Raw genomic sequence first — 23145 nt, 5'->3', positions numbered from 1 at the left:
ACCCCCAAAATTCTTGAATAAGCAAGGTTGCCCCCCACCAAAAAAAAGGGGGAAAAAAGGGAAACAAAATTCCACTAATAGGTGGCGCTGCGAGTATGTGGAGACCCACTGTATTATCAGCATAACTGTAGCTAATCTTAAAAACGTTTTCTCTTTTACTCTCCAGTGTCATCAAGTCGATATGACAACACTGGGGGAGGAGCCATTGAAGTGATAAGTCCAGCTAGTTCGCCAGTCCATTCCCAACTTGAAAAAACAGACGAGGCACAGCAGACGGCAGGTATGGACGGATGCACGTATGCGCGCACACCACTCAGGCAACCACTTTCGGTTTTGTTCTCTAACAGGACCTTAAAGATAACTTTTGACAAACCTAAGCTGTTTTAAGAGGTGTAAATATAGCATCTCGATAACGGCTACAGTAGTCTTTCAGAAGTTTGCTTACACTTAATGGCGAGAATGTCATTCATTTGGGCCTTGTAATCATTTTATTTGAACAGCTCTTTTTTTCCTAGTTTGAGTGATTGTACATGCATACATTTTCAATTACTTTCTAAATAATAATTGGATTTAAAATGTATTTAGGATTTTTATCAAATCAAAAAAAAAGTGAATACGTTCATTTATTTTAATAGGTTATGCTGAGGGTTCTAGAATGTCGTTTACATTGACAAGGTCAAGCCCAGTAACTTCTCGTTAGTGATCATGATTGACTGAAGCTGGTAGTTTTGTTTGTCTGCATAAACATAATTTGTTTTACAGTAGTCACCGAAAAGACCGATGTTCAGAACAATGGGGAAAGTCCAAGAAAGGCAGTGAACATCTAGGAAGGACAATAGAATATAGACAATACACAATCTGAGACAGTATTTTCTAAACAACTACAGATTCCAAGATTAGATAAAAAAATAAATAAATAAGTTATTTAAATCTGTCACCTCTTAGCCAAGATCTGGAAGCTGTCACAGGCAGGTGACGGGAAATTGGTTTGGATGTTGAGGAATAACCATGGCTCAAGCATGCCATAAGCTAGAAACTGCCGGGACACAATTATAACTGTCCGCAGTGGAGCAAGTTTTACAGTACATAGAGAGTGCTGACCAAAAAAGAGACAGCTTGGCTGAAAATTTCTAGCTGCACACATGGACAAGCCAATGCCAAAATCCACACAGGGTAAACATTCTACATAAGCTTAAATATATACATAACATACACCCCCACGAATATTTGGATAAAGGTCTCTTTGCAAGTTTCCCATCAGTCACATCATTTCAGATAGATATTTCACCATTCTTCTTGGCAGAATTTGTCAAGTTCCTTTAATTTGGTTGGTTTCCTGGCACAGGCAGGCTTTAAGCATAGTCGACAAATTTACAACAGGGATTGGGAAGGCTATTCCACGAGCTTAATGTTAGCTTGTTCCATTCCAAAAGCAGTGTACAGTTTGGGATCGTTGCAATTGTCCGCGTTTCAGCTGTCTCGCTATAAATTTGAAGAATTTGGACATTGTCATCCTTAATTACTCCATCCACTTTGTGCAGTACCACTGGCAGCAAAAGCAAGCATGAGGCTACCAGCTGGTACCATGTTCCACCTAATTTAAGATGTACGCTGTATAATCATTCTATCCAAATTGATGACATTCTTGCCAAAGATGAGTGTATGTACATTTCTAACCTCAACTGTATGTAAGTTGTATGCTGCAAAGTACTGTCAAATCTAATCTCATTACCTTACCCTGACTCTCCAAATTATGAATGCTCTGATTCTGAACCTGATTAGCTGGCATGCGAGTCTATGACATGAGTCGATACCGGCCTTCGGCAGAGCCGCCACAGCCCAGTTCCCAGCAGGCCCCCTCATCCCAGGCCGACAGTTACTCTCAAATCCCAAAGACACACCGGGTCATGACCTTGGCCGACCACATTTCGGTAGGAAATGCCTGTGACGTACTGGAAATTGGATATATTATGAGGATCAAAACTGACCTAGTTTTGTGATCCTTCTTTCTGCCATGTAGCATATTATAACCCAGGACTTTGCACGTAATCAAGACCCTCCCACAGTTTCCTCTTCAGCCGCTGCCACATTCCAGAGTACGATGCCACCCATGTCTTCGTCAGTTCGAGCCAAGGTGCCCAGCCGCTACAGCCCTGAGAATCAAATCCAGGCCCAACATCACCACCGTCCCCCCAGCAGGGTCTCTCCGGAGAACGCCACAGACAAACCCAGGTCCAGGTACTGAAGCAGTCATTGAATCATCACGGTGAGCCAAAGTAATCACGAATCATCTCAACACTTACCTCGGATCTTTGTCCACTGTCCAGGCCTGGCAAGTCTCCAGAGAGAGGTGGGAGGCAGATGGAGAGCTATGAACCCATCTCACCGCCCCAGAGCTGTCAAGGCATGGAAAAACAGGAGACCGGTGGGCCTGCACCCCAAAGGCGAGAGGCGGACAACTCTGAGATCAGGTCCGTGAGCTGCACAGACTCGATGCATGATCTCAAACAGGTCGGCATAACTAAAAGCAGGTAATGGGCAGTAAAAATAATGATTGTCTGATGAGGTTACTTTTATACTTTAGATGTACAGTCAACTCCCGTTTATCGCAGAGAATATGTTGCAGAACCACCCGCGATAGGTGAAAAACCATGAAATTGGGAGTCCATATAAATATATATATTCATCTAAATTTGAAGTCGTCCTTAGTAGTATGAGTAATAATAAAACAAAACCGAAGTATTTTGTATTTAAACACCCAAATGTTCAACCAAACCATATACAATATTAAGAAAAGTCCTCTAGCATAAAGCTAACCTAAAATGTGTAATGCCATTTACCATAGATGTTATGGTAATTAGAAACCTTCAGACTGCTACTTTTAACACGCACACAGCAGCGTCACATACAACCAGAGAGAATTAAACATTCAATATTAAAACACCAAAATGTTGACACAAACCATTTAGTACAACACTCTTCACAGGCATATATTCTCTCTGCTTGGTTAGCATCCTTCTCTGCTTCTTCTTCCCTTCTCTTAATTATGCTGCATCTTGTGACACAACGTTGTACTACACCGAAGGCACGCAACTCTAAATCTGGACTTGCTTGGATACTGTAAAACCCATAAAAGATCACTTAAAGATCTGCGATATAGCAGGGGCATGAAGACGAAACTGTGATATAGCAAGGATTCACTGTCATAAATTGAGTACATGTCTGCTTATTTGAACCCTGACACTTTGATTTGTTGAATTCAAGGAATGACTCACGGTCCCCTGGCAGTGTCAGTTATCTGCCCTCCTTCTTCACCAAACTAGAGAACACCTCACCTATGGTGAAATCCAAAAAGCAGGAGATCTTTCGTAAGTTGAACTCCACCTCTGGTGTTGGCGATTCTGATGTTGGTAAGTGGGGCTTCGTGTCTTTCTTTTGGCTTAAACTAAAATGCATGCACCAACGGTTTAAACAAACCTGTGTATATGCAAGGCATGTGTGTCGTCTTCTCATCTAATTTTCAATGTGATTAAGCATCTGGTTAGCTACATGTGATTTTCAACAGCTAATTATGTCTTGCAGGAAATGCTCAACCAGGCACTGAGATTTTCAACTTGCCTGCTGTTACCAGCTCCAGTAAGTTACGATGCCTATTCTGAAGAATCCATCCTTAGAATGTCATTCTAACTATAACGCATTTACTGGACAAATATGAGCACGATAGCGAAGGGCATTTATGCGGTCTCGCTCAACATTTCTCATTGTATATTTTGTTGTGATTCCTAGGCAGCATCAACCCTAGGAACCACTCGTTCAGTGACCCTGCCAGTAACCTGGGCCTAGAGGACATAATCCGTAAAGCCTTAATGGGTAACTTGGAGGACAGACCAGAAGAGCACCAAGGCGGCGCTGGTGCCATCAGCAACGCATCCAACACGAGCAGTGACACTCGTCAGGAAGCCAACCCGTCGCCCAGCATAGGTACTTGCTAATTGTTAAGTCGGAGTCCTGCCAGTCTTTTGTCTGGCCCACTGAGCAGTTACACCACGGATGTCAAACTCAAGGCCTGGGGGCCAGCTGCGGCTCGCCACATCATCTTATGTGGCCTGCTAAAGCAAATTTTAGGCTTCTCGCTGTCTGCTTCGTTTCTTGCTAAAATCTATCCCAAAATGTTGATTTAAAAAGTTGAGATGTAGCAAGCATTTATCTCCCAGACCAAATGAACTGCAAAATAGTATTTTCCTTGACGTCTGACTTCAAAACTAATTATCCATCAATTTCTTGTTTGTATATAACAATACAATGAGGTGATTATACATTTTTATGGTTTAATAGTCATAATGGCCCTCCGAGGGAACCTAAACCACACAGTCGGTCATGACAAAAACTTTTTTTAGAGACCCCTGATTTACAGTATGAAGAGTCCTGTAATATGTTTCATTATGTATTTATTATTCATCTCATAAAATGTGTTAATTGAATTATTACACGTTTATTGCACGTTTTTCAGTCATCAAAAGCTTAACATGTTGCTCCTTTGCCACATCCAACAGTGAAGCAAAAGCAGGGCAAAGCCAACAGCCGTAAATCAAAGTCTCCTAACCTGGGTCAGGCCTTCTCGGGAGGGGATCGTCCTTCCTCCGTGTCCTCAGTACACTCCGAGGGAGACTATCACAGACAAGCACAAGCCCAGTCCCAATGGAGTTGGGATGACCGACCTTCATCTGCAGGTTAGCCAGTCGAGCCCTTTTAAAGCTTGATTACGGCATGCTAAAATGTCATTTCCACACACATTTAACATTGTCTTTCTCTTTCCAGGGTCCATGCAGTTCCCTTACAACCCACTGACCATGCGCATAATGAGCAGCACGCCGCCCACCTCCATATCTTCCCCCTCCATACAGAGCCAGCAGCAGCCACAGCAGTCGCTTCCTGCCGGAGCTCCAGTGGGCCAGCAGCGTGTGTGGCAGTCTCTGCTGTCGGAGCAATACGAGGCTCTGTCGGACAGCGATGACTGAGCCCGGCCCGCGAGAAGGGATGAAAAGAGACCCGACCTGAGGCGCATCTCTTCCACGCCCTCCAAGACACAAAAGTGTCCAATTCTTTTCTGGTGCTGTGGCGCCCCCTAGCTGTCAGTTAAGTGTACAAGCAGCTGATGACCGACTGGGCTCTCCAGAACTAGGCTCACTTTTAGTTCGGAAGCACTCACCCAGTCTCTTGGGGAATTAAACCCGACTGAGGCTATAGTGACGCTGATATGTAAAAAGAGACTTTGTTTAATTTCTGTAAAGTTATATAACGCATCTTCAAGAAAATCATTGTATGTGAATAGAATAACCTTTTTGCAGTGTTTTTCTCAACTTGATTGTTTCTTATTTTAATGTCGCTTTTAAATTGATCCACTCTAAATGCTAAGTGAAGATGTGTAATCTTTAATGCCACCGGTGGTCTTTCCCAGGCTCCTTACCCCATCAAGGCTCACTTCGACCTGTTTCTTGTTGCCCATAAGAGACGACGTTTCTCCCTGCACCCCTGTCTGAACACGGTAGACATTACAGGACATCACAATACACTGCTCAAATTTTGAAACAGTCTTGATATTTGATTGTGTTTACCACACTCTGAAAATGTGTGATTTTCAACAAAAAGGTGGAGGTCATCACACTCAATTCTAGATGGGGGAATGTCTTCCACACTGGTATCAGAAGTAAAGGGTAGGGCATGTGATGAATAAGGTGGCTACTCCTAGACCCGATCTAAATAGTGAAGTGAGCCAATGTGTTTGTCGTCGTCCCCCTCGCCCCTCAAGTCGAGCTGACAATGACATCTTGCTATCTCTGCAGTTTCCAACATGTCCAGAATTGTCTGCCCTAAAATGTCACAATTTAAATCTGTCTGGAATTATCTGTATTGCTTTTTTTTTTTTGGGTGGGGGGTGGTCTTGGTCTTGGTCTTGCCAAGCCTTGTGACTTGAGATAAAAAGGCAGCTTTAACTAATTTTCTCAGAAATACTGTTTTGTTTATTTGTACTTGCTTCCCTAGTACCTTTTGAAAATACTTTTGTGAAACAATCCAAACTAGAATGTCTTTCCAAATTAAGACCCATATTACCAAACATAATTGTCTGCACCATTTATGCACTTTTTGCCTCATAACTATTGATGATAAAAGGCGTACTGCCTGCTGTCTGTAAAGTGTTAAGGAGTAATTGGCGATATTCTTTGTTTTTCTCACCACTTGCAGACCTTTCATAATGGGATCCTTGCTTAATACTTATTGTAGTTTTGAGTTCATGGTGCCATGTCATCACTGAGATTTCAAACCATGGCAATTCTGTTTCCATTATGTTAAATAACAGGAATAAAATAAACTACCGACCCTGCAGATGTCACGTTCACCTTTCACTTTGCTGTTATCAAGGTTCTCATTCCCGAAACTCGTTCTGTCCCGTTCATAAAGCTTTTCAATCGTTGTCACTGCACATGTAAAGGTGTTTCTTTTCTGACCGTTTTTTTTTCTCTTTTCTTACTCGTTTAAATGGGATGGTTGTTGTTTACAAAGGCAATGGCAGAAAACGTTTACAAACTTGAATTTGAAAAGAAAGACTACTTGAAGCCGAAGAAGAATTAGAGAATCTTTTCAAGCTAGAAAACCCATGTGACTTATTTTTTCTTTTAAATTCAAACTTGAAAACTCATCCATTTTGATGTTGATATGCAATGATTGTATGGCACAATGTCATTTAGTTGGCTAATACAAGAGTTTAGACCAGTCCAATAAAGTGGTTCTTTTCTCCACCGCAGTCCTTGTAACGCTGCTCATCTTGTCAAATGTGGCCTCGACAACAATTGTTGGGTTAATGAGCTGCACACATTCACGTGTGCAAATAAGAAGCAACACATCTAATACAGTACATGTGTATGGTTTATCGAAAAATATGAATTCGCCACAGTGAATGAAACGGAACAGTAAACAATAAGGTACTTGCTTTGTACACCATACGCTCTAGTTACTGTAAATGGATAAATTTGGGTATCTGTAAGGTATAGGTTTACTTCACCGGATATTTATAGCAGGAAAACACTGACAATATTTTCAGTTTATTTGTATTTATAGCGGAGGCCTACAAGGGCAATGTTAAATAAGCCGTTTTACGTGCAGCGTTGACAAGCGCCAACAGCGGGTCCTCGGTTTGCGACGGGGACGTAACCCGAATGTGTACGACGTAGTTTATCCGTGGTCATAAACGGAAAAACGTAAGTACGGCTGTCGTAGAAAAGAGAATTCAGTAGTATTATTGAAATTATGAAACGCGTATAGAATAGTTTTTTACGTAAATAGTCAGATGGTGGTGGGGTCTTCTTTGGCTGTAAGCAATAATGGTTAAAATTGTAAAATATATGTGTGTATTTATATATATATAATTGTTTTAATTTTTTTTTACTTTGTGTACATTGAATTTACATAACCTACGTGTAAATCCGGATTGCATGGCTTCCATAGGAACCGAACTCTTTTTTTTACCGGAAGTCTTTGACCGGACGACGTACTCGATTGGTGAATGACTTCCGTAAACAGACGTCTTCGTGGCGAAAAATGCCCGTCGTATTACCAGTTGTGGCAGAACAGCTTTTCCGAGATATCCGTAAAACATACCGAGAAACTTCTCAAAGTAAGTTAATATTGATACATTTAGATAGCAACAATTGATTATTGTACACTTGTTTTTGTTTGTTTCCACAAATAACGATAGCACGGCGGGTAGCTCTAGCTTTAGTTACTCTCTTTTACGATACATCATCCGAGTTGTCTTGGTTTGGAATTCAAATAAAGGTTTCCTGTTTGACTTTATCTATTTTGGGTTAAGTGAATGCAGTACGGCTGAGTGAATAATCAGACTCGTTTAACAATGAGATGAAGTTTCATATTTGTACCTGTAGAGGGTGCTGCTGTTTAATTCCACCCAGTGCCGTGAATAATTCTACACGGCTCTGATTCCCCCCCTCATAAAATGTCTATATTAATTTCCAGCGTCATAATTTCAGTACTTTAGAAGAACAACTTCATTCCACCTGCCATACTTTATGAGAATAGGGCAATGTAAAGAGTTGCGTGGTTGTTATTGGACATAACAAAACTCAATGGCACAGTGTTAATTTACTTTTTTAATTTTTTTTAATTTATTTATTTATTTTTTGCTTCTTGTGATGGTATAAAACAGATATTCCCAATCAGTGTGCAGTAGGAGATCATCAGTGCGAAATTATCCAATTTAACTTATTTTGTCTGCAAATTAGTATTTAATAATCAGAACTATATCTTTGTTCGTGTATCCACGCAGGCGAATAGTGATAGGCACAACAATTAAACGCGCTTCAATGAGATGGCAGAAGTTACAACAAACCTGTGCATCCACCTGTTGCCATTCCTACGGTTTATCAGCTTTGTGTTCCTTTAAATAGGCCCAGATTTAACACCGAGTAAGTAAAGTTGTGAGTAAATTGAGACGACAATATCATTATTTCAGTATTCATTCTTTTGGTGACAATCTATAGTGGCATAATAGTTTTCTTATGTATAATATTTGTTCCTAAGATTTTATGCCACTTGGCCTATGTAATAGAAATGTGGCTGGACAATATACCAGGCTAAGGATGATAATTGTCACTATATGAATAACAATGTTATCATTATTTTCATGTTTTTCCTTTGCAGTTCCTGATGACTTACTGATTGCGTGAGTACTAATCTTCCCATCAGTTTTCTCTCCATTTGCATTTGCTTTCATATTCTGTAGTTGTTGTTTTTTCAATATATTTCTGTCCCAGTGTCTGAACAGATGAGCAGATATTAATGACATAAGAAAAAGATTGGAACACCCTCAGTGTTGCTGTTGGCTTAGATGCACAAATCACATTTGGACCAGAAAGTTCAGAGTTTATAATTAGGGACGAATTCAAATGGATTTCTTTAATTGGACGCCCTTTCTTTAAATTCATCTGCGGACCTAATGGATTTATTGGGGTCTTTTAGAGGAATGAAAAAACACGTCTGCTTCACAGTTCTGAGCTTCAGGGTCTACATCTTGGCTCTGCTGTGGAGTTTGCATGTTCTCCCCAACCTTGAGAGGGTTTTCTCCGGGTACTCTGTCTTCCTCCCACATTTGAAAACCATGTGTGTTAGTTTCTTTGGAGATTCTAAATTGTCTACTAATGTAAATGTTTGTTTGTCTCCTAGTTCCCTGGGATTGGCTGGCGACCGGTCCAGGGTGTATTGCCTAAAGTCAGGTGGGATCGGCAGCAGCTCACCCGTAACCCAAATGAGGATGATGGTTCTAGTGTCTATTTATTTCTTTTTAAATTGACACCTTAAAGGCATCCACCTGGGTCTGAAAGGTCTTCTCGGTGGGCGTGAGAGACCACAGTAAGGAAGACTAGTGACTTACGATGACAAATAGTCACGCTGATGCTGTAATACCAAGAAATTCCCAGCATAGCGGTTTGACTTATTGTCTGTGAATTAGTGCTCCATGTGGCGCCACATCCTGTCTGTTAGTCAGCACACTGTGGTTTGGCCCTTCTTCATCATTTTACCTCATGAGCAAATCTTCCCCAAACTGACACTGAAGACATGTCCGAAGAGCACAGCCTTTTATAGACTGAGACTAGATTATTTTTCTGTGTCAGCGATGTCGATCCCCAACTAATTGATTCATTCATCGGCAATTGATTTTCTATAGCGTTTGCCCTCATCAGGGTCGTGGGCACTGGGTGAGTTGGAGGCTATCCCAGCTGACTTTGGAGAATAGCGGTGCTCCACCCTGGACTGGTTACCAGTCAGTTACATTGCACATACTGACAAACAACCATTCACAGTCACTTTCACACCTATGGGAGAGGTAGAGTCTTCGATCAACCTAACGTGCACGTTTTTGGAATGTGGGAAGATGCTGGCGTACCCAGAGAAAATCCAAAGGGAGAGCATGCAAACACAGCAGGTGAGACAGACGTGCTAACCGCTAGGCGGCTGTGCTGCCCTCATTTCATTCATCAAAGGATCAAGTGTGACAATACTGTACACAAATGCTGCTTGTGACATCTTCAATAGGTTCCGTGCGTTTCTCGCAGTGTATTTTATTCCAATGAATAAAATACACTGCCTGTAGCATTTTTTAAAATTTAAAAACGGGGGTGGAGGGGAATCACAGTTATTGCTAATAATGGTGCCCTCTCATTGTAAGTTTTCTTCTTTGTCAGGCTGAAATTTGTTTTTGGGCCCTGTGCAATACAAGCTTTGGATCTGGTTGACCGGCGCTCAGTCACCTGTTTGTCATCTCCCAGTGGACGTAAAGCCTTCCAGGTATCTCATGCACCTGCTCACATCCTGCTAGTGACACGACACAAATACAAAACATGCAATTATTCTCCGGAAGCACAGCTGTTCTCAGCTTGTTAGAACTCGATGATGACAAAAACGTTGACAGAATCCCATTCCTCACGTGCAGTAGCTTTGTAAAAACCAGAGTAGATCACCATCGGAAGAAGATTTCGACGACCAGGGTAAAGAAAAAGAAAGTATTCTTACTCTAGGAACTGTATATGTCTAATGAGTCTTATTTCTGATTTCACGCCCTATATAGAGCCTTTTTTGACACTGTTCACCGACAACAATGTTAGGACAATTTATGAATGAATGCTTGCACCCCTTTACTGCTGTGGTGCATCGAGTAATGAAGTGCCAGCACAGCTTTATCACTGGCCAATGGCCATCATTTAAATACCAAGATAATCCAGACTGCTGATGCTTTACAATATTGTAGCAATGGCAGGTGGCTCCGTTTTGTTAGTATGTGACATATGCAGCAGTGTGTAGTGTTTACTGTGGCAGATTGGGGGCGAGAGGCAGATCATGTTTAGGGCGAGGCGGATTACGTAGTCACTAATTTCATTTTGGCTGCTTCTCTTCCTTCGCTTTGCGTCTCCTCTCCCCGAGCTGGTTCGAAATACCTGTCCATCATGTGGTATTAGCTGCTATATGTAGATGGATATTAAAACCCTTTTTTAAAAGTATTCTCTTGAAACGTGTTGTTTGCAGAGCTCATCCATAAAATGTATTAAGATTCAAAAGGTTTTTGTCATCTGCATAATAAATAGAGAAATGCATTGTGTTCTTTTTGGAACAGTTTTGCTGGCCTTTTTGTGTTTTCACATCATATCAAGGCTCGCTCTGATCCTCTGGAGAAGAGTAATGGAAGAGCGACTTTGACATTATTCTCATTGCTGGATTTTTTCTCACGAGCTACCTAAAGTAATCATTTGGATTGTGTATAATCACATAGTGCATGTATAGCGTATAATCCCAGACTCGATGGTAGTTTGCAGAAAAGGGAGTTTGTTGTAGCGCTTCAGCTTTGGCAAACGTTCTGTCTCGTCTTTTTCCACGGATACCTTATTAGGAGTGCATGTGAAAGCACTGCAAGTAATGAAATTGCTAAAAGCTATGACTCAGAGTGTGTGAGGCAGAAATAAAAGGGGCTCGTTTGTGACTTGTGGCCCATCCCTCAAGTGTCTTGCATCCTTTTCTGGATTCAGCCTCCAAACATCATCGTCGTGTTCTTTGTGATGGCAGTAGTTCAAAGACACTGACCATTCTGTTTCCCCAAATGTTTATTTATTGCTTGAAAACCTTAAGACTTCTTAGGAAGTTAAATATCCATTAATCTTCCTGGAAGTAGTGCATTGTGGTGTGTGCTCGCTCGGCACCGTGTCAAGTGTTGCAATAGACGTTGATACATTATCTGCTTCGTCAGGTTGCTCATTTCCTGTTAACACATCTGCAGTACTAAATAGTTTTCGCCAGTTGTCGTAGTAATGTGCATTCTTGTTTCCTCCGAGGCAATGACTAACGCACGAGAACGTGAGGATATAACGTTTCACCTAGTCTCCTCCAAACATTCATTGACCTCATAAGGAAGGTTGCACCGCAGGGGTACTGTTCAATATACAATATACACAACTGCGTTGAGAGACGGTGTTAATGCTAGTTTTCCAATGACAACAACAATAATTATTGTTATTATAATAAAGTCACTGACGTCGGAGATGGTCACTTGCCCGACTTCTGTGGAATCAGAATGTGAGTGTGAGTGTGAATGGTTGTCTATCTATATCAGTGATTCCAACCTTTACGTGGCCAGCACATATTTTACCATTTGAAAAATCTACGGCTCACCAACAAACAAACAAGTGGATACAGTCATTACTGTATGTACTTCCTGCCATCTAATAGAAGAGCATTTATTTATTTGTGCTGTCTGTCACTATGCCTCACTGACATTAATAGACTAACAAAGATACATTATGTCTTGTAAATCATTTTGTGAGCAATTACGTAAAATGTTATAATTTCCCACGGCACACGTGAAGAGCGTGTGCCGTGGCAGACTGGTTGAGAATGACTGATCTATATACGGTATGTTGCCTTTGAGACACTGCTGAACAGTGTAGGATCTAGTTTCGCTTTTTCTTTTTCTTTTTTTTTTGCCTTTTAGTTTGTTACAGCTGTGAGGCTGTCGGTACGTTGGTTTGATTGTTTATTTGTTAGTTAAGTTTGTTACTTCATTTGCTAGTTTCTTTGGTCATCAGTTAGTGAGCAAAATTATTCAAGAATGACTTAAGTTTTATTGCAAATTCATATCAAGCTACAGATGGAGAAATGTCCTTTTTACTCTTGCTGTTACAGTCCACTTGCATTGCAGCCCAGTGGCGCAGTTACCCATCAGATGGAGCAGTGGTGAAAAAAGCTTGTTGCCAGTTGTAGTGCATGGAAGAACATAGTTTTCCACCAAGAAGACAAATGTGATCAGCACGTACAGCACCGTAACAACGAATCTCTCCAGCCTGCTGTGCTGCTGCTGAAACAAATGGGAGGCTTGTAAAATGCACCACTGGGATCTCTTTTCAAGATGTCCAATGTGTAGTCACTTCTGCAGCCTCCACTCTCAATCCACCTCTACTGTCAGTCCAGCAATTTGAATGTCGGTGTATGACCGTGACGGCAGAATTAGCGGTAAGTGGCTGATTTTCATTACCCTCAGTAAGTGGAAACGCTTGCGTTGTCGTGTTTTTCACCACTACAGCTACCGCAAATTAATATAGCCTTCATTAATCATAGAAATGACTGAATGTGACTAAATGTTTACCAGTTTAGTTTATATTTATACAAAAACTTGCCAATGACAGCTAGTGTTATCAACGTAAGTAGTAGATGGGGAAAGGTTTCAGTCGGACCTGGCGTATTTGCGTTTCGGCATCTGTGGAGTCACCTATTCACGTTGTTTTTTTTAATTTAAAAAAATAAAAAATGTAAATCCATGACACATTTTATGTCCTCTGTCAATGCATCATTCTATCAGTTAAACAATGGGAAAGTCTGACGATAACGCACTGCCGAACATCAATGCAGGCGCCTGGAGCTGCACGTAAAAATGGCAGTACATTTGAAGGTAACTTAATAACGTTATAAATAAAAGTGCACAGACAGAGGTTTGTGTCTGTTCAAGTGGCTTGTTGTCATTGGTTATTCAAGTATCTATATACTATGGGATTGGTAAATTAACACTCAACAACAATCACATTTCTATAGCAAATAGATGAAAAAGAACTTTTTTTGAGTTGGCTAAGATGTCAGGGTGCATATTTTGAGCTACTCGAATATTAAAAGTGATCATTTTACTGTTGTCTGTATTTTCAGGAAGAAGAGCAGAAGGCTGAAGACTCGCCACAAGACAAACATGGGAGGTTGTTTACAAGCAGTCTGTTTGTCAGAAACTGTTGCTGCAGCAGTTAAGGTGGTTTGAATCCAGCATCATCCTTAATTGCAAACCTGGCCGAGGCAAACGAACATACGTGGGGAAAGAGAAACATGCTGAAAGAGGAAAAAGTGTGTCGGGATGCAGTCAAGGACTAAGTCCTGGAGCATGGTAAATTCGTGTTTGAACACATTGATGACATGAACATGCTGTGTGGATAATAGGAATTATATGGAATATTTGGAATGTCGTACAGACGTCAACAAAAAAAAATAAAAGCAACAAAACATTTGATCATATGTGATTTTTTTGTTTTGTTTGTTCCTTTATTCATTTTCCGCCGCTTATCTCACCTGGCGTTGCCAACCCAAGAGGACACCCTGGACTAGTCACCGGGCAAGCAAGCTGCTCAATTACACTTGTCAATTAGTGGGTTTTGTGAATGCAACGGATAAATCTGCAACAAAAATACCACCCCACTTCCCAAACACACTCACACACACACACACACACACACACACACACACGCGACTGCGTTGGCAACTTTACCAACCAATCGAGTTTGGGCCGCTTTTCAGAAGCTAACACTGTCAACTAATGCTCATCCATGCATCCAGCTGTACTCCGTGCAGCTCTGCTGACCTTTTAACCTTACGATAAACATGACCGTTTCAGATAGTGTTGCTTAAAAAGTCATGTATCTTCTTTGTCCAGCCTAGCTCCGAAATCAGAGAAACTCGACGTCAGGGTGATATTTTGTATATTCGCCACACTGTTCTGTCACAGGTTGTGTCAGACCCAGCGAAATGAACTGTGCCTCCTCCACCCATTGCGTGCTGACAGAATCGAGTACGCACGGTCAGCTTTAGAAACCCCTGCTGTGTGTTTGTAGAACTTCAAAAATATCCTATATGGTTTTAGACCATGTCCATGAGCCACTTTTACAGCAGAATCCGATGAAGACGCGTCTTCAGAATTGTTAGCCTTTTTCTCATAGCAGAAGCATAAAACCAAAAATGGGGACTTCTCGATATTCTCAAGTAGGGGGCTCTTGGAGCACGTTTATGAGTCTCGTGATGCAAAAGAGCAGCGTGTTGACGCACAGCGTTAAGGTCTGTGTGTGTCACGGTCGCTCCCCGAGAGCGTCACATGCCCTTGAAGCCCTGTTTGTGTTGCAGTTGTCGTGGACAGAGCAACGTCCGGCATCCTGGCTCTGAGGCATATGATGGCTTCCCGTGAGAGCCCGATTTTCAGGCCAGGACAAAGCTGGAGCTTTAGTGAGCGTTCCCTCTGCAGTGATGCCGCGGGCTCCCGAGGAGGCCCGGACTCGTGCCAGGCAGCGGAGTTGAAGGCGCAGCCAAGCCGCGTGCTGTGAGACGCTGGAGGTGAACAAAAAGAACCCCAAGTGTGAGGTGGTTTTTAACTACTGCGGCTCTTTCTCCAGCATTTTTTACTGCTGCTTGCAGCATCCTGCCTCCCTCGCTGCTCTATCCACAGATACTGAGTTCTTCTCAGTCCGCGTCATTGTTTCTTTTGTGTCTAATTTATGACGCAGTGTCACGTTAAAAAAAACGAGGTGTTTATACCTCTATAGGTCACCGGGCAAGGTAATTTATGGAAGCCCTGGAGAATAATGGAGCCTGCTGTAGTGTCTCAGGAGGTGTTAATTATCGTGTCAGGCTACATACTGAAGGCCTGATTTACGAAAGGTTTGCGGGTGGAGAAAGCAGCGGCAACTTGATTGAGCTTGCAAAAAGATGTGGATCTACTGATCTACTAACGAGGTGCAAGTAGCATCGCATCTGCTAAACTGCTGCAACAACATTCACAGAGCAACAAACATGAATTTAGTATGTGCATTGTGTTTTATTAAAATGAATGAATGCAGTGAATTGCGGTGGGTGGCAAATTTTTAAACGGTGCGTCTGATATGCGTGAAAAGCGCAGGCAAAAGGAGATGCTGCGGGCAGAACTTCTCTGCTCGTGTAAACGCCTTTGAATTGCAACACACACACACACACACAACACAACATTCAGCAATGCAATTTTGGATCTTCAGTGGTGTCAAACTCATTTCAGTTAGCGGCCCACGCTCACCCCAGTCTGTCCTTAAGTGGGCCCCACTAATATATTTGTGGCTTAATAAGCTATAAATAACACCTTTTGCAAATCATTACAAGTGCACTTGCACTTTTATTGCTTATTATCTTGTTGCAAATGTTGCTGTAAATCATATGAGCAATCTAAAATCTCTCAACAAAAAACAATTGCAATTTCTAGCGCACTCTGAATCATGTGCAACTTACAGATCAAAGTGGATCTATGTACCATTTATAAGACGACTCCCAAGTTCTAGAAATCCTTTTCACCTCCATCTGGAAACTCATCATACCATACTAAAACTAAAGTGGGAACTACTCCGAAAGAGTGTGCAGTTCTCCACATACCTTGTAAACGTGTACATAAAAATACAATCCAAGTTGTCGGTGTGTGCAAAAACATGAAAGGGTTCCTTTTTTTTTGAACTGTGCTAAACTGAACTGTCGACTGACATTTTGCAATATTCAATGTCTTCGTAATTGTAAAGTAAAAAGGTAGTAAAGGTAGTAATTGTTTTCACAGAACTGCAATGCAAAGGTGAAGCAGCATTGTGTTTGAACGAGGCTTACTTGCTGCTGAAACTTTGCATCTTTTAGCCTTCACAAGTGCATGGAGATCTCGTGTGCAATGGTAAGCACCGGCCATTTTCCGAACCTCCGTGGACAGCATTGGCAACGACGGTTGCTTATATTGGAAAACTAGCAGCGAATATGTTCTCCATCCCTGTGCGCATTTGACCCCCCCGTCGAAACAATTTTACCCAGCTCGGGCACTCAGACAAGTTGAATGAAACAAAACGTAGCTTTCGTGAGGTTGCTCCATTCCCGTAAATGATTGGAACGATCATTAGCACTTCCAAATCCATCACTTTCAACTTTATTTTGCACTTGTGGCACTCTCCCAAAAGTTGATGAAAACCATCAGCGCTACCTACTTTCCCCAAATATGGCGGTCTCCGCCACTATCAGGCCTTTTCCCGACAGGGCGCGCAATCTGTTAGAGCCAGTGAACAGAAATTTTTGCAGCCAATATTTGGGATCTTGGTAAAAGTTCCCAATCTTAGTAAATCACGCACAACAACTACCAGTGCGTGCTGTCTGGTGGAGCAAACACACAAATTAGCGCCCGCTGTCGTAAATTCGGACGTTAACGTCCTCTCGGTCACTTGAGCGACTTTCTCCAGCAGGCACTTGAGAGCGACAAGCAGCGACGCCATGCTTGAATAGTCATCATTTGCTTCTCAACTTCTGACATCGGCCGATGGAACCTTAGTTCCCAGCTGACCCAAGCAGGTTTACGTATTCCCCCATGAGAATGTCCAGTTGGACATGATTTATTTGTTGTATACAAATAGTTGAGTGTCGGCGGTGTCTGCCAAGCCATCGAATTTGTGAAATGACTCAACCAAGTAAATCTGTTGAATTGTTGGGGAAGTTGTCAGCGTGGTGGGAGGGAGGCTGCGATGTGCTTTCTGCTTAGCCCACATACGCAGATTGGCACACGGGTTGTCAAATGTGATTCGCCGGCCTGGTGATGAAATGCTGCTTCCGCTAGTCAAAAAGCAGATACGGAAGTGTCTTCGTGGAAGCTTTCGCGGGCCCCGCAGTTCGCACTCCCGTTTACAGAACAAAAGGCGTTCTTGGCATTGGCACCGCAGCGTAGGTTGAGGGGTGAGCAGTGACTCGTTTTCACGAGACACAACAGTCTCATTTCAGCAAAGGCTAAAGAAGACGGTGTCAAGTCGTCTAGAATTATTGATCCTTTTTTAGTATTTTGATGACGGCGCGTCCCGTATTTTTATCATGCATATATTGAGACTTGTTGCAACGGTCCAATGTCGAGTAATTGCAAAGAAAAACTCAATTCCAAAAGTACACTGAGAAGCGGTCGTATGTTCCGTTTTCTATTCTGTGACGCCTCACCATGCGCGACCGATACTTCATGTGCACTTCATGTACGTTTTCATTGTTCAGACAGGACCTAAAACCGATATTTGAAAGCCTGTAGTTGGAGTCTTTTTGTGAAAGGGGCAACAGGCGATCCCTTTTCCAGACACATGGTGTCGAGGGTCAAAACAAGCACAGTCTTAATACGTTTTGGTTTGGTTAAAGTTGAAAACCAGATGCTTCTTGTTTTCTTGAGACCGAGCGTTCGACTTGAGAGCTTAGCTTTTGACTTGCTCGAATGATGGCCGTTTCTCTCCTACAATTTTTGTTGAGCGAAGCTTTGTGTTCCCGTTGGAGCATTTTGAGTTTGTAATAATTCAGTGTAATGACACTCCTTCAAAATAATCTGTTGAAGTTTCAACTTTTGAATGATTTTTCATCTCCACATTGAGCCACGACTGGACTGGGCCACTGGGATGCAATAAAACGTGTTTATCTTCCTGCCTTTTCCATACATATATTGTGTTCACCGATCTTTGACTGCGCCTTACTCAGCTCTGAGCATCCAAATATGGCCAATACACGAACAAAATATGAAGTACGGCTGGACAATATTGGGAAAAAAATGACTGCGTTTTTTTTCTCCTACCCTGCGATATACTATATATATATATATATCTCAAGTTTCCAACTACTACGACATTTAGCAATTTGTCGGCAGTGTATTCCGGCGTGTTTAATGATTTCATCTATCCCTCTACTTGTATTTCTTCGCCGCGGCCGCTTTGTGTCCAGTGGTATCCAATTGATAGTTTCTGCGTTCCACCTTTTGTCAGCTCTTCGGGCAACGTGGCCATTTCCATTTCCATTTTTATTTTTTGAATGACGTCGGTAACTCGCGTCTGCTGTCTTATCCGAGGCTGCATCTTGTCGCGAATGCTTATTTTCAACATTTGGCGTTCCATGTTTGGGTTACACGTAGTCTTTGTATAACTTTATAACTATAATATTGTGATGTTCAAAAATACAGCAGCACATACACGCAACACACATTTCTCTTTTTCTCTCTCTAGAAAAATGATGCTCAGTCGAGCACAAAAGTGTGCAGTCATATGTAGGAAGTCTACCTGTATTTAAATGCACTGTAGTATTGAGCAATAATTGGCCAGACATGAAGTTAAAATCATTTTCATTCCCGGTTATACTATAGAGTCGTGAGCACATTCCTAACACTATTCATTTGTTCTTCATCAATCTGTTATTTTACACCTACGTTTCAACACATGCATTAGTATTTGAGCGCATCCGTTGCTGTGTACACCTGAAGTTTGTCCCTTCAATAATGAATGCCATGGCTCTCCCCGCTCCCCGCCAAGTGTAATCTGTTATGACATTCATCCGTTCATAACATTCTGAAGAGAGTAAATCCAGGCGTGTAATTGTTTCTCATGTCCTCGTTAATAGTTATCGTACCAAAAAAAAAACACGAGTGTATAACACTCTGGGCCGCTCCATGTGTGTTGTTTGATGGGTTATAATTTACCGTAACATTAGTGCTAATCTTTTTAGCATGTCCAACTAGGAGCCTCAATAGTCACTTATTAATATTAGCGTCGATTGACTGCATATCAATACGTCAACGTTGCGCAGGACCCTGCGATGTGACTATCGTGGACGCGTACATAGCGATGATGATGTTCAAACGATATATTGCGCAGCGCTAATATGAAGTTGCGTGCATGCATTGCGTCATTCAGGAGCGGCGGCGTACACACTAGAATGCTTGCCAGTCAGTCGCAGTAAAATTGCATTGATTTTTGTAACTCGCGTGATTTTTGTCGCAGGTCGCAGGAGCCTCGGGGGGTCTGTACACTTGCTTCTCGTCCTGCCACTACTGCTCGTGTCCTGCCTTCGCCTACGCGGTGCTGCGGAGGAATGAAGGCCTGCTGGTGAGGATCTCACAGGAAGACAAACACGTTGAGTTCCTGCTGGTTTTGCAAACCCCACCCAGGAATTCCCATGTGCTATACGTCACAGGCCGCTCTTCGGCTTACTGTATTTACGTGCGTAGCTGTCGTGCAACCATTGTGTCTCGTCACTCGGACGTGCATCCTGCAAAAAACTTACTGTAGTAAGTGAGACAAAGCAGAAGTTGAAATGTGTCTAACAGATGTTTTGAGGTCAGGTCATATTTAGGCCACGGCACTCTATGGCGTTCCGGCCTTTATCGCCTTTTGTTTGTTTGGTTTGGACGATTTCTGCTTTAAATCTGTGTGAGAAAACTGCTACAGAAGACAAAGAGATCGAAGTACGTTTGACCTGATGACAAGAGAGACCTCCACGAACGAGATTTTTGGGTTGTGACAGGAGAAGGCATTATAACAGTGATGTAAGTGAAGGTCAAGCTCTCTGAGTTCCAGCGAGATTGACCATGACATATGCTGGGGTCACATTGTTGGTTCAGGGATTTTGCTGACTCCACGGTGACTGAGGAAGTACTGACCCGAGTCTGTACCTCTGATGGGACAGAGGAGGTCAACGGAGGAACAACAGTGTTTCCAAATGTGTGAGAAGATTTGAAAGCATGGCGGGTTAGCGGTTAGCACTTGTGCCTCACAGGTCTCAGGTTTGGGCTTCGAATCTCAGCTCAGGCTCAGCTTTTTCTGTGGAGTTTGTTGGCTCTCGCCGTGCTTGCGTGGGTTTTCTCGTCGACTCTAAATTGTCCTTAGGTGTGCATGTGATGATGATTGTTGTTTTCTATGTTCGGTGAATGACAATCAACATTTGCGAAGGCAGAATTTTTGATGTAGCTCCTATTGTATCGTGCGTATACCTAATATTACCACCATACTGTGTACTATGTGATTGTACACTGTTCTGCTATGTGTTTTAAATAACGGCGCAATCCATGTGATTATTAAAGAAGCAAATTCGGATCCTTTTCCCGAATAGACACGGCGTTGAGGGTCAAAGCAAGCACAGTCTGGACATGCTAAAACGTGTCATGATGGAAGGCCTGAAGGTTTTCGACCGCTCCGGATGTAGTCTTGCAATGTGACTTTCTCTTTACTGCAACAAAAACAAGGCTGCTCTTATTTAATCTAATGAACCTTTGACCTCCCGTTAAACGACGCCAACTGTAAACGGTCTTGGACATCTTTGGACACCTTGCAATAATCCTAACGTATGACCCTGTGTGCGCTACCGATTGGGGGCTTCTTGGGTGGGTGCCATTTAAGTTGGCACCGCTTCGAGGATGTCGTCGCGGGCGGCCCGGAACGCTCCGACACTGACTGATCGCATTTCAGTGAGCTGTCAACTTGTTCACACCAGCTCGCACAATTCTGCGCATCACTCCGTTAACCTGACACAACGCTTTGTTTTTTTTCGTCTTCACTAAGAAGACAATTCAGTGCACTAGTAGAACAACTGTCTTATTAGTTATGTTTTTTCCCACTACACTATGGCATTTCTGCGCACGAGTAGAATGAATCGGGTGCATTAGTGGAATGACTACGTTACTAGAGGCAAAACTGTGCACTATTTGACAACTGCGTGCTATTAGTACCACTAGTGAATTCAAAAGTTCTACCAGTTAACGTCTAGAACTTCATTAGTACTCGTAGCACGCACGTGTCAACTTGTGCAGTTTTGCATCGCTAGGAGCATGTACTATAGTCAGAAATGTCATGTAGTAGTGGAAAAACATCACTGGTAGGACATACAGTTGAAACCAGAATATGGGAGGAAGCCGGAGTGCCCGGAAAGCCCCGCGCGGCACCCAAACGCTCCGAAAATCACAAGTGGGAGGCAGGAAGTGCTAGCCAGATATTTGTTATTCCTCTGTCAGAGGTACGGCCTGGGCCCTTTTCGGACAATCGTGCGCTTCCATGAATTTACTGTGCAAGACCTTGATCTTGTGAGCGAGGATACAGATTGCGCGAGCCGGCAGGCCCTCTCGTATCTTCTTCTACGTTCAAAACGGCGCACAGTCGTAGAACCTTAAGCCACGGTGATCAAAGAGTACTTCGACTTGACTGTCGTCAAATCTGGGTGCTACGGGTCTCGAGTTCAGTGTCGTGTATTTCATTGTTAGCCACTGACCGAGCGGGACCGTTGTTGCGGAGGAAAGAGGGGGAGGTTTCAAGAAGGTCAGAGCTGTCGTACGGCGACGCTCACATGAGCTCATTTCACCGGAGGTCTCGACTGTCTCGGGTCATTAAGGCCGCTGTGACCGTGACGGCCGCGATGTGCTCTTTTGTTGCAGTGCAAACACATTCTGGCCGTGTACCTGTGTGAGGCCACGGGCGTGACTCGCCCGCAAAGTGCGTCAGATGAGCAGATGACAGCGCTGCTCAGTGGGACGTCGTCGCTGTGAGTCCCACGTATGTTCCGCTTGGATGCCGATCACGATGGTGGCGATGGAGGACAGGAACAGCGTTACGTTGCTTTTCTTATTCCTCTCTTTTATATTTTGGCCTCCCTCAAGAGTTCCTAATCTGTTTCCAGGGAAACATCTGTTCACTGAGGTTGCACTGCTTTATTTTCAGCTTCCTCGTTGGGAAACAGTGAGACGCTGCACGCTCGTATGTTTTTTTTCCTCCTTTGAAAAGCTTGTTTTATCTGTCAACATATTGTACGTAAATGACTTTCGGAATAAAGTCAGATCATGGACGACATAAACATGGCTTTTATTCACTAAATATTTGACCGTACGTACACACACATTGCACCTGTTTGTGGAGACTGAAAAGTAGAATCATGACACAAAAGCGACAGATGCTAACGGGGAGCAAAGTCGATTTGGATCTGCTAATGTCACAAAAAAACCAAAAAGAATTACAGTCACCAGACATAAATAGCTTGTAAAAAGTGTGACACCCACAGTACATATTCGTGTGTGTGTGTGTGTGTGTATATATATATTTGTGTTGTTGCTCCATATGTTGTTTTTCTACACGTCGGTCAACTAAGACAACACAAAATGGCAGTGCAGTTACAGTATCGATGTCTCCATTGGAATGTTGACACACTCCTGTATTTTTAGCCCTTAAGATGAGTCAGGTGAAGGAAATGACCGAAAATGAGCAAGCGCAATGTTTGGGCTTTCGGGTTTCAACAGCACCGAGGTTCGGACGTTGTTCCTCATCTTCGACAACTTCGTTTACAGTTGAAACACAATTGTGCGCGTCGCGGGCTGCCGACCACACCCGGCAAAAAGGGGCTCACGTTAAAAATGGACTCCGTCGAAAAGAGCACCGCGGCTACACCGTTTGGTGCCGTTCAGTCGACTCATCAGTGTTCCCTGCTTCGCTTTCGCTACTTCATTTCTCATTTATTGGATTAGTG

The 23145-nt window shown here is 42.8% G+C and overlaps 2 protein-coding genes across 11 annotated transcripts in view; both read left to right on the top strand.

Annotated features, from left to right (window-relative positions):
* Positions 1–6802, top strand: part of ncor1 (nuclear receptor corepressor 1) — a 57172-nt gene extending 50370 nt beyond the window's left edge. For 7 of the 9 annotated variants that reach the window (XM_061752529.1, XM_061752528.1, XM_061752523.1 and 4 more), the window contains 9 exons: positions 167–280; positions 1783–1931; positions 2021–2238; positions 2328–2531; positions 3265–3410; positions 3583–3636; positions 3787–3981; positions 4554–4730; positions 4819–6802. In XM_061752529.1, the coding sequence (XP_061608513.1) occupies positions 167–280; positions 1783–1931; positions 2021–2238; positions 2328–2531; positions 3265–3410; positions 3583–3636; positions 3787–3981; positions 4554–4730; positions 4819–5018 (1457 nt within the window). In that variant the 3' untranslated portion in view covers positions 5019–6802. The remainder of the gene's footprint in view (positions 1–166; positions 281–1782; positions 1932–2020; positions 2239–2327; positions 2532–3264; positions 3411–3582; positions 3637–3786; positions 3982–4553; positions 4731–4818) is intronic. The other 2 variants (XM_061752526.1, XM_061752524.1) reach the window with 1 other exon arrangement.
* Positions 6803–7489: 687 nt separating this feature from the next.
* Positions 7490–22479, top strand: zswim7 (zinc finger, SWIM-type containing 7). 2 transcript variants are annotated; one of them, XM_061752606.1, is made up of 5 exons: positions 7490–7672; positions 8716–8737; positions 10257–10359; positions 19641–19772; positions 22064–22479. In XM_061752606.1, exons 1-5 carry the CDS (start codon positions 7597–7599, stop codon positions 22172–22174), a joined length of 444 nt encoding a protein of 147 aa, XP_061608590.1. In that variant the 5' UTR covers positions 7490–7596; the 3' UTR covers positions 22175–22479. The 2 variants fall into 2 exon arrangements, with proteins under 2 accessions (XP_061608590.1, XP_061608591.1); XM_061752607.1 differs by having other exon boundaries at positions 7522–7672; positions 19641–19745.
* Positions 22480–23145: the final 666 nt, after the last annotated feature.

Source organism: Phyllopteryx taeniolatus, chromosome 17, assembly GCF_024500385.1.
Source record: "Phyllopteryx taeniolatus isolate TA_2022b chromosome 17, UOR_Ptae_1.2, whole genome shotgun sequence".
NCBI classification, from domain to species: domain Eukaryota; kingdom Metazoa; phylum Chordata; class Actinopteri; order Syngnathiformes; family Syngnathidae; genus Phyllopteryx; species Phyllopteryx taeniolatus.
This window is presented reverse-complemented; position numbering and strand designations above follow the sequence as displayed.

Coding starts and splice junctions, on each gene's coding strand:
- zswim7 (XM_061752606.1), top strand. CDS start 7,597: ATGCCCGTCGTATTACCAGTTGTGGCAGAACAGCTTTTCCGAGATATC. Junction 7,673..8,715: donor ATACCGAGAAACTTCTCAAA/GTAAGTTAATAT, acceptor TTTCCTTTGCAG/TTCCTGATGACTTACTGATT. Junction 19,773..22,063: donor TCTCACAGGAAGACAAACAC/GTTGAGTTCCTG, acceptor CTTTTGTTGCAG/TGCAAACACATTCTGGCCGT.